We start from the raw sequence: 12,217 nt of genomic DNA on the forward strand, positions 1-12,217 counted from the left end.
CCTTTCCACAAACAAGATGCTTCACCCTTTGCTCGTCTCTTACACATCGGTAATACTAAAGGCACATCCATTATGGATAACACAAACTCAATCTAATCACAATGTAAAGCGGTAACACACACTCCTCATACAGTGGTTAGAATGTCTGTGGCAACACACAACCTGCAAAACACGTATAGTCTGGCGTGTGTTGCGCGCGGCACTTGACTCGGTTTTTACTGATGTCACCCTTGAACATAGCCCATGCGCATTCTAACGGCAAGGATTTGAACGAATTATTGATTTTTCTCGACATAGCCCGGTTTATACTGTATTGGGGTTGGCTTATAGCACACATTTTGATACTAAACTCAATTTCTTAATTTTTGGCACTTAGCCCGGTTTTTACTTATACTCTACATTTATCATGTGCAGTACAGTTAAAAAATTCATATATCTATTTTCACCTTTACTCAAAATAAAATTGTCTATCTTTCCTTGCATACAATAAAAGAGATCCCATGTTCAAAGATGGAGCTTTAAGCCATTGACTAACAATGATGACTAAAATTTTTATTTTCCAACGGACATCATTATGTGGGTGCTTACGGTCATTTAAAAATATTTAACGACCATATAACACGACAAAATTGTATTAAAAAAAAATATATATTTTATGTATTTGCCTAGCTACAATTGGATCTATGCCAGACCTACGAATAAAAATAAAATTGTGTGGTGTGCCACTCTCAAATTTGAAGGTTAAGCCTTTTCATTATCGCAACTTTCACTAAAAATTTTCGTCATCAAAGTTACAATGACTTACTTTATTTTTACTGTCATTGAGTATGTTCCCCTAAACTCTCAGAAAAGACGACATCATTTCAGACGGCAACTAATCAAAACAAACAATCAATAGATGAAACGGTAAACACCAATCGATTTTGAGAGAGTCGACCTGTTTCAAAATCAAATATGTTATATTTTAACAGACCATTGATATAATGGTAATATATATATACAGTGTTGCCAGAAAGTTTAGGGACACCCCACATAAAGTGATATACTACTTGTGTCCCTATACTAACAGCAGATTGGCTAATAATTTATATGGGGAGTATTTTTCGACTCCAAATTACATACTTAGTGTGACAGGCAGTGCCCGTCATTGTTAATTACGCAGATGCTAACCGATGATGGGCAATATACATCATTGGTAGCCAGTTAAATAACAATTATAATTTTTTTTAATACATTAACATTACGAAGCTAAAAAAAAGAGTTGACTATGATCAGAGTCACTTGAGTCAAAGTCGAGTAACGATAAATATATATTATTGTGTTCTATCTTCAATCCTGATAAAGGTTATAAATTGACATAATAACAATAAAGTTTATAGATTGTACATCAACTGATTGAAAACTATGACGTACAAAACCATATGTACAAATACTATGACGTATAGAATAAAATAGGCAATTCTAGATAATACAATGTATTACATAACCATACCTACTATTCCTAGCAGGGATCACTTCTGGCTGGTTTATACCTTCCAGTTGAACTCACCACTGAGCACAGCAAAAACCGATGTGTCACTTCAATCGGGCAACTTTATGGATGTCCAGGAGCAGCACATCACTAACCGCAAATGTCGAGATTCTGGGGTTCATGGGCAATTCGATAAATCTAGTTTACTACCTAACCTCACCCATCCTGTGAATATCCTGTCACTCCGGAAGCAGTGCAAAGGTTCTTACAGAACTACGTGCAATTTTTAAGCTTCTTGTCCTAAGAGAACAAAAAAAAAACATATCTACTAAATTGCTAATATAAGTTACTAATAACTTACCAATAATGATTTCTTGGCTTCTAGTTTATCTTTTAGAGATGGAACATCAACTTCAGTTATTGTTGTTGGATCCAAAGTAATCATCTCCGGTTGAATCTGTAACATTTTATCCATTTAAAGATTTCTCCCTTAATTTTTCTAACAAGAGCCTTATTATTGTGACTATCTTAAAATTTACCTATGTAGTAGTAGTACTAATTAATTGATGTATGGATCAAAAGTACAAGTAAAGGAGTTGTTTGAGAATAGTTTAGATTAAATTCAGAAATGGCCCAACAATGAAACGTCCACAATGAAGATAGAAGTGGCAGGCCATCCATGGTCACCTATAAACAAGTTGAGAATATCAACAAAAGGATTCGTTACAATCAATGTAGTACTACTGTATCTCAGAGCTTACTGATGAATTCCTACAAATTTCCAGGATTGTTTTGACAAGATGGTGACAGAAAGGTTAGGCAACCATAAGTTGATGAGTTGAGTTAAAAAATCACAAAACTCAGCAATTGACCAAGAAAAATCATAACAAACAATGAAATGGGGGACAGTACGTGGATCCACAGACTAAAGAACAGTCAAAGGTGTGGGCAAGCAAAATTTTCATAGTTTTACAACATCATTATCTGTGCATTGCAACCCTTAGAGTTATATCTACATTATTTATGTACCAAATTGTATGATCTAGGTGTCAAAATGTGTAATTAGATATAAGAACTTTTATCAAGCAAGATATTGACCATTGTTTGCATTTATTTTTTAGCTCCTCTTGGTCCACGGAACGGTATTCTAAAGTTAATGAAGGGAGTCTTGTAACACCCTGTTTATATATAGCATTTGGAGGGTAAAATATAACAATTATTTATTTATATCCATTAAAAATAAATTGTACTAAAAAATCTGGAGAGGAAAAAAATTATGAATTACTACAGCCTAATAATAAAGTATATATAAAATGTATAGTAAAGATTATGCTCTAATATTTAATAAATTTACATTTTAATTCACATATTATATTTATTTGTGTTAACTATGAATAAAGTTGCTTGTATCATAATTTAAATCTAAATAAACCTGTCTTACTATGTAACTTTATCAATATTCAATGTGGTTTCTTACTTTCTCCAGAAGTGCTTTAACTTCAGCTTCACGACGCTGGCTTTTGCTCTGGAAAGGATTTGCTTCAAAAGCATCAAAGTTTGGTTCTCCACTCCCTAAAGCAGACAAAATCATGTATTCATGTTTAAATGTAACATTATATATTAACTCTAAATAAACATAAGTTATTACAAGCTGGAGAAGGTTTATCGCTGTATTCCAAAGTTATAGCAGCACTTTTTCCAGATGTCTATAAATTTCAAAGCTGCGTCAGGGAAAGTCATTTGTTCCAAATTTAGATATAGGATATAGTTGTTTACGGATTTAACATTATAATTTAAAAAAATTGTGTTAGCCATAATTCTACAAAATACTGGTATTTTTTTATGTAAATGATTTTCATCGAAATAATAAGTCAAAATCAGGGGTCAGACTGTACTGTCAGGCCCCATCAAGTAGTGTATAGCACACAATATAGAATAGTGGTGACATTTAACAATGACTTGCTAAAATCAGGGGTCAGACTGTTCTGTCAGGCCCCATCAAGTAGTGTATAGCACACAATATAGAATAGTGGTGACATTTAACAATGACTTGCTAAAATCAGGGGTCAGACTGTACTGTCAGGCCCCATCAAGTAGTGTATAGCACACAATATAGAATAGTGGTGACATTTAACAATGACTTGCTAAAATCAGGGGCAGACTGTACTGTCAGGCCCCATCAAGTAGTGTATAGCACACAATATAGAATAGTGGTGACATTTAACAATGACTTGCTAAAATCAGGGGTCAGACTGTACTGTCAGGCCCCATCAAGTAGTGTATAGCACACAATATAAGAATAGTGGTGACATTTAACAATGACTTGCTAAAATGAGTTCATTCCTCTAAGAAGTAGATTCCTAATTACTGTCATCATAGAAAAATTTCCCTCTACTTTTAATGAAACTAAAAGTAACAATATATCAAAAATATATACTTTTTCAATGCAATTAAGTAATAAATAATTACATGAGAATAATTAACATTTAAAAGTGTCCAATATTCCGTTTAGAACATATGGTCAATTTATGTCTATACAAACATCTTTGGCACTTTCCAAAAGTAACTAATGGAAAATAAATATTGTTCTAAAAAGACTAAGAAATGCTTTCAATCATTCTAAGAACAATGTCTGGATCATTCAGAGCAAGACCTCTAATTCAGCTTTACCTTCTGTGCATTTCTAATATTTGTTTGTGTTTAGTAATGGAGATTAAGTCACATTACTGACAAATCTACATGCCTTGATCATTATCATGAAATTTTGCATACAGCTTCATTTTATACTGGCCAATTGAAAAAGGTATGAAGATTTACCATGATCTATTATATTTCAAAAGAGCAATCACCTTCTTTCAAAACAAAAAATTGGTCCTTCATTTTTTTCCATATATGTTTATGGTTGATTAAAAATCTTTACATAGAAGTACAATCTAACAGCAGTCTTCATTGAACCATGACAGACATGTTCGATGAATTCGCAGTGCTACTGCAGTTTCAAGTGAAGTCTCAGTATTTCTATGCGATTTAGCTATTTTAGTTAGAATTGTTTCAAGCAGTTTAGATTCTCACTAAACTGCAGACAGAGGACATTTCATTCTGTTCTTATGTCTTTACTCAACATATTTTCCATTCAAAGTTATCAAATGATGACAAATCAGCTGATCAATTTAATATTGTAGAACACAGCGTCGTGTAGAAGGAAAACATGTCAAGTAAAGTCATAAGAACAAAATGAAATGTCCTCTGTCTACAGTTAAGTGAGGATCTAAACTGCTGCTTGGGACAATGACAACTTTAGGTAAATTTATTTACAGTAGAACGTCGGTTATCCGAACTAATTGGGACCTGAGGGTGTTCGGATAATCAAATATTCGGATAATCAAACATAGTTTTAATAATGCCATTTGAGGCGCTTACTGATAGGTAAATTATTGATTAAGCATGTGGAAATTAAAAACACAACATATTTACGTATACATAATACTTTTATTATATTAATCAACTCTTTTATGTAATTTTGTACTGAAGTTAATATAATATTCACACATTTTATAAAGAGTAATGTCAAATTAAAAAAAAAATAGAAACATAAAAATATGATAAAGTAACATTTTTAATACTGTAATGTATTGCATTGGAATTACTTTGTAAAATAGTCTTTTATTGTCTTTTGCTTTAAACTTGAGGACCGTTTTTTAGCTGCTAAGTCCCTAAGCCTCTTTAGCAGTAAAAGCTGAGTTGGGCAGCTCTCCTCTTGCTTTTCAAGCCAAGACATCGCAGTATTAAATGCCGAAAAAGCTTCTTCATGACTTGGACGATTCTTGGTGCTTTCTGCAGTATCTGTGTTACAGTCTTCATCGCTGTCATGCTGGGTGGTATCTTCAGCCAGCACCAGAGAAACAATTTCCTCATCATTAAGGATCTGGAAGCCTGGGTCATTGTCCATTGTTAGCCAATCTTCAGTATCTTGTATGTCACATTCTGAAAATCCAGGAACTTCTCCATACAACTCCAAAAATTCATCAACATCTTCCTGGTCTGTAACTTTAGGCTCTATGTTTTCACGAGTCTTTTCTAAAATTTTGTTCCAAGCATTTTTTAAGTTGCTTTCTTTCATGGTGCTCCAAGAGTCTGCTATCATGTAAGAACAATCTTTGACATTGAGTTTTTTGGCAAATTGCACAACACTTTCTTCATTGGCATCAGCAAGTAACAAGCGACGAAGAACTTGCTTTTTGTACATCCTTTTAAGCTTTTCTATAACGCCCTGGTCCATGGGCTGAAGTAACGCTGTCACGTTAGGTGGTAAATAGGTCACTTTAAAGTCCTCGTCGATTGAGTTCAATATTTCAACATCCGGGTGGGTTGGGGCATTGTCTATAACGAGAAGTACTTTCCCCAGCTTATTGTTATCTTTTTTGTACTTTTTGACATCAGGGATAAATTCATTAGTAAACCAGTCTAAAAAAATTTCACAATTCATCCACGCATTCTTTTGTGATTTGTAGGTAAGAGGTAAACAAGTCACATTTTTAAAACACCTAGGCTTTTTAGATTTGCTTATCATTAGGAGAGGCAATGCATGCGTACCAGTAGCGTTTGCTGCAACCATGAGTGTTACACGCTCCTTGCTAACCTTAAATCCTGGCGCCGCCTTTTCTCGTTTTGATGCCAATGATTTACGCGGCAGTGCCTTCCAATTAAGGCCTGTTTCATCAGCATTGTATACCAAATCCAATGAATATCCTTCATCTTTTAACAGTTTGGAAAATGTCTCTTTATATATTTTTCTGCAGCTGCAGAATCTCCAGATAATATTTCACCTTGTATGTCAAGCTCACGTATACCATGGCGTGATTTAAAATTCTTCAACCACCCTGTACTAGCCTTGAAGTCGGCTGACCCACCAAGTTTTTTATTGATTTGGATGGCTTTTTCACAAAGCAAAGGGCCTGATATTGGTTCCCCCTTTGTTTGCCTTTGAATGAACCATAGATACATCGCCTCTTCTAATTTTTCATCTTGAGGTCTTTTCATCGATTTCCTTTTTCTAGATCCATCTTCGCTGTCCAGTTTGGAGGCAAATTTAAGGATTTCAGATTTTTTACTTTTTATCTCTGATATTGTTGCCTTGCCAACGTTAAATTGTTTTGCTAAAAATGTGCCTGTTTCACCTTTTTCTAGTTTTTCAATGATTTTTAATTTTGATTCAATAGATAAAACATTTCTGCTTCTTTTATTAGGTTTACTAGAGGTCGCCATGTCAAATTATAAACATCCTACGGCCTACAATATTACAACTAATCTAACCTTAAAACAACAATAATGTACAGAATAAAAGAAAAAACTAACTTACTGGATGTTCTTGAAACTACTGTACAGTCCAATACTATTAACTTCATAAATTATAAACTAAACTGTACTGTACTTTCCAAACAAACTTAACTTCACAAATTATAAACTAAACTGTAATGTACTTTCAGCGCTGCACTATGCGAGTGAATGATTGACAAGGAAGCGACTGCTGTGAGTGCCGTCTAACGTCTGCTACGTCGCACGGCGGCGCCGACTACCAAGGTCAAACTGACGACTGTTTATTACGCGGTGACGTTTGGTCTAGTTCAGGTTACACGCAACCTTTTTTCGTGTTCGGATAATTGACGTTCGGATAACCGACGTTCTACTGTACTTGCAGTATTGATGTATGTGTAAGGAATTTACATTATTGGGTAAGTTTGTATACTTACTGTGATTATTTTTAATGTGGAATGAACTCATACTACTTTGTAATTATTGTAGTGACTAAACTACTACAGTTGTACTATTTTTCATAATGCTGGCTTAAAATAAAATAACAACAACTGTTTAAATCACACAATTTAAATGCAGATAGTTATAACATAAGTAATTATTTAATACATATTAATGTGTTACTTATTGTATAGATATTATCTTTATATGGTGCTATAAATAATACTATTAGTAGTTTTGAAATGGTTTAATAGTTAAGAAGTTTTATGGTGAAGAAGAACTACAGAAGATACAGACAATAGGACTAGTAGCAGTTCTAAGAATAATAACAGACCTGGAACTAGAAGACTTGTAAAACCATTGTAAGTTCCAACTCCTAAGACATCTTCAAAAGGACAAAACTGTAAGTTTTCTACAGCCTTGTACAGTTTTTGTTTTAAGTATGGCCGTTTGACTTTTTCACCTTCAGTATAGAAGTCATTGTAGATCTAAAAATGGAAAACAGATTTGTAAATCAAAATAAAACAAAAATGCATATTCAAATTGTACAGTGATGTACAATATTGTAATGTGATTTTTTTATGTATGAGCTTTATGTAGTCTGGTTAGTATCAGTAGATGGAAAAAATTGGAGGTAGTTAACTAAAGTAAGGAAATATTGCTATTTTTTAAAACAATATTTGAACTGAAATTCATATTTTCTAGGTTTATGTTCGTGCAATGGAGCCCATCTATTCGTGGATAACAGCTGATGGACATTACGCAAATTACCGATTTGTGCACCAGATTGATAAGAAAAGGCAACTTGCAGACAACACAACACATCTTAAAATGTGTCAACCGTTTTTTTTGTGTGCGTAAGTCAGCCAGTGTCCAATCAGCTGACATCACTGTGCACTTGTCATAAGTCCACCGTCAAACTGATTTTGCTGACTGTACATACATGACGTCACATATTAGGTGTCAGTTTTTGTTGAATTTAATATTCTGTATTAATTTAAAATTCATTAGTTGTAAAATAGGATTTAAAACATCAACAGTAGGCTGTGTGTAAGTAACGAAAGTTTCATCAAAACTAGATATTAAAAAAGATATATGGGTACTCTTATATTAGTGAGTTGAGTTATGCATAAAAATGTTTATTATAAATTTGTTTTATTTGGATTTATAATTTCAAATAAAGATTTACATGTCTTGTGAACACAGCATAATTTTGTGATAAATAATATAGACAACATTTATAACATTCATATGTTTAAACCTATCACTTTAATATTGTATCTTTTCTTTGGCGAATGCATTATATCATCTCTAAGGGGATACAAAGTGATGGAAAATATTAATTTTTTAAATTCTGTTTACTTTGTACATAGTAAAATATGTTAGATTTCTTTTATTTTTAATTTTTTGTTTTATTAGAAAATGCATTTTAGAATACAATTATAACATGAAGCAATCACAAAATAATTTATTTATCACAAATATTTAGTAAAGCTGATTTTTATCTATCTAAAACTATAAACTTTAGGAAAATAAACACAATGTTATAACATAAGTTTTTTATGTGATGTTATAAAACTGATGTCTTATCAATCAACGTGTTCCTAAAATAAACTAAAATATAACTAATATTCTAAAATAAGAATCTTATTTCAATGCAGTCTACTCAACAGTTGTATTTTATCACTTCAATTATTTTACTTATTATGGAAAAAGCATATCTTCTTTAACTTATAACTCTAGTTTTACTATTTTAGTACTACACAAGTAGTACATTAGTTTTACTAATAGTATCTCTAGTTCTTCTAGTATTTTAGGTAACACTGTGTTACTTTAATACTTTTTTAAAGATATAAATAAATGTTACTGAAACAATTTTTAACTTCCAAATTTAATTAGTGGACCTAACTACAGTAGAAACCAGCTATATTGCAGTACAAATATACCAATGTAGCAAGGAAATTTACTACCCAAAAATGTGTTCTGGTGAAATTTTGGGAACATACACTGCATTCTTGAGGGAAATCATAAAAAAGTACACACCAACATAATTTTATAAATGTAATATTTTTACTGTGCATGGTTTTTCATACAGAACTTGTAGGTAGGCCTAGTAAACAGTAATTTGACTAACCTCTACAATGTTTCCTGATGATGTGGCTACAAGGTCCCGTTGACTAAAGGCTACATTACTGGTAACAGAATACATCCTGTAATCTTGCAATGGCCCAGCCATTCTTCGCACATCCCAGACTTTTATACTGCGATCTACTGATGCAGTCACCATGTACCTTACACAAGACAAAACATAAATAATTAAGCAAGGAAAACAGAAATTTAACTTTCATAAATAAACCTAAAATTAAAATCGTGTTTACTGTAATTATTACAATGCACATTATTATAATGTTCTAGTTTTAGATTTTTTTTGTTCATTTCACTCCACTACTCAGTTATAGGTAGGTATAATTTCGACCTTTTTGTGTATTAGTAGAACAATTTTGAAATAAACTAAATCTAACTATTGTTCCTATTAGTGTTTTTATTAAACTTCTAAAAATATTTTGAATTTTGTATCTATTCTAAAAGTAAAAGGTGGTAAATAGAGAGTTAAGTGCAAAATTGGGAGAATTTTTTTTATAACTATATAGATTTTATTTTGATTGGAACTGATAAGTGGTAAATAAAATAAATTTTATAACAGGCAGAGTTTAGACAAGAACATGTTAGTATCTTACTGTCCAGTGTTGTTGACGGCTATGCTGGAGATGGGCTGTTTGTGACACAACATCTTAACTAGAGGATCACGCACATTGGGGCTCCACATAGTCACAGTACCTGCACACAAACATTCAATGTTAGTATCTTACTGTCCAGTGTTATTGATGGCTATGCTGGAGATGGGCTGTTTGTGACACAACATCTTAACTAGAGGATCACGCACATTGGGGCTCCACATAGTCACAGTACCTGCACACAAACATTCAATGTTAGTGTCTTAATGTCCAGTGTTATTTACAGCTATGCTGGAGATGGGCTGTTTGTGACACAACATCTTAACTAGAGGATCACGCACATTGGGGCTCCACATAGTCACAGTACCTGCACACAAACATTCAATGTTAGTATCTTAATGTCCAGTGTTATTGACAGCTATGCTGGAGATGGGCTGCTTGTGACACAACATCTTAACTAGAGGATCACGCACATTGGGGCTCCACATAGTCACAGTACCTGCACACAAACGTTCAATGTTAGTATCTTAATGTCCAGTGTTATTGACGGCTATGCTGGAGATGGGCTGTTTGTGACACAACATCTTAACTAGAGGATCACGCACATTGGGGCTCCACATAGTCACAGTACCTGCACACAAACGTTCAATGTTAGTATCTTACTGTCCAGTGTTGTTGACGGCTATGCTGGAGATGGGCTGTTTGTGACACAACATCTTAACTAGAGGATCACGCACATTGGGGCTCCACATAGTCACAGTACCTGCACACAAACGTTCAATGTTAGTATCTTAATGTCCAGTGTTATTGACGGCTATGCTGGAGATGGGCTGCTTGTGACACAACATCTTAACTAGAGGATCACGCACATTGGGGCTCCACATAGTCACAGTACCTGCACACAAACGTTCAATGTTAGTATCTTAATGTCCAGTGTTATTGACGGCTATGCTGGAGATGGGCTGCTTGTGACACAACATCTTAACTAGAGGATCACGCACATTGGGGCTCCACATAGTCACAGTACCTGCACACAAACGTTCAATGTTAGTATCTTAATGTCCAGTGTTATTGACGGCTATGCTGGAGATGGGCTGCTTGTGACACAACATCTTAACTAGAGGATCACGCACATTGGGGCTCCACATAGTCACAGTACCTGCACACAAACGTTCAATGTTAATATCTTAATGTCCAGTGTTATTGACGGCTGTGCTGGAGATGGGCTGCTTGTGACACAACATCTTAACTAGAGGATCACGCACATTGGGGCTCCACATAGTCACAGTACCTGCACACAAATGTTCAATGTTAATATCTTAATGTCCAGTGTTATTGACGGCTATGCTGGAGATGGGCTGCTTGTGACACAACATCTTAACTAGAGGATCACGCACATTGGGGCTCCACATATTCACAGTACCTGCACACAAACGTTCAATGTTAATATCTTAATGTCCAGTGTTATTGACGACTCTGATTAAGATAGGATGTTTACGACACAACATCTTGACTAGAAAATCATGGGCAATGTGGCTCCACATAGGCACAGTACCTGTTAAATAAAATCATAACTTACTAACTAGGTATTTTAGAACTATTATTTCATAACAATTTAAAGATATGAAGTTTTTCAACAAAAAATTAATATACCAAAACTATATATATAGTTTTAAAAGATTTTTAACTTCTCTTTTTTGTTTGACACATCTGAAAAAAAATCATACTGTTGGAACTTACTTAAGTTATGTGTTTGATAATCTTTGTTAGAAATTTTTATTTTGAATTTTGATGAAATTTGTATAACATTCTTATGCTTTTTTGAAGAAAAGCGCTAGGCCTATACCATAAGGATTTTAATGCTAACTATACAGACATAGATAACCAATAAAAATAATTTATAAATATTACTAAATGCAGTTTAGTAATAAAAGAAGACCTCACTCTGATGGCTCAACGCTGGAAGCTCATCAGAGAAAGAAAACTAGAAATAGACAGCAATCTGCACCTCCTCAAAACCGTCATACAAACTGCAGAAGGTATAAGGGTAGGAATATTACATATTGATTTATCTGTTCTCATCTGAACAGATCGAAGAAATACAGAACCTCATCCTGGAAGTGATCGTGGAAGAACAGGAGGGACCTAACTCTCCAAGCTTCTACAGGATTAACAGGAGACAAGGAGTCCTGATTTTCACAGGTGAAAACAACAAAACTGCCGAATGGTTGAGAGGAAACACATTCCCATTAAGCCT

The 12,217-nt window shown here is 33.8% G+C and overlaps 1 protein-coding gene across 1 annotated transcript in view; it reads right to left on the reverse strand.

Moving 5' to 3' along the window:
- LOC124360381 (WD repeat-containing protein 46) overlaps positions 1 to 12,217 on the reverse strand; it is a 35,680-nt gene that overhangs the window by 11,792 nt on the left and 11,671 nt on the right. Inside the window, exons 7-11 of the mRNA XM_046813959.1 lie at positions 10,624 to 10,723; positions 9,360 to 9,516; positions 7,560 to 7,713; positions 2,949 to 3,043; positions 1,833 to 1,928 (exon numbers count right to left, since the gene is read on the reverse strand). Of these exons, the coding sequence (XP_046669915.1) occupies positions 1,833 to 1,928; positions 2,949 to 3,043; positions 7,560 to 7,713; positions 9,360 to 9,516; positions 10,624 to 10,723 (602 nt within the window). The remainder of the gene's footprint in view (positions 1 to 1,832; positions 1,929 to 2,948; positions 3,044 to 7,559; positions 7,714 to 9,359; positions 9,517 to 10,623; positions 10,724 to 12,217) is intronic.

This window comes from Homalodisca vitripennis, chromosome 4 (genome assembly GCF_021130785.1).
Source record: "Homalodisca vitripennis isolate AUS2020 chromosome 4, UT_GWSS_2.1, whole genome shotgun sequence".
NCBI lineage: Eukaryota > Metazoa > Arthropoda > Insecta > Hemiptera > Cicadellidae > Homalodisca > Homalodisca vitripennis.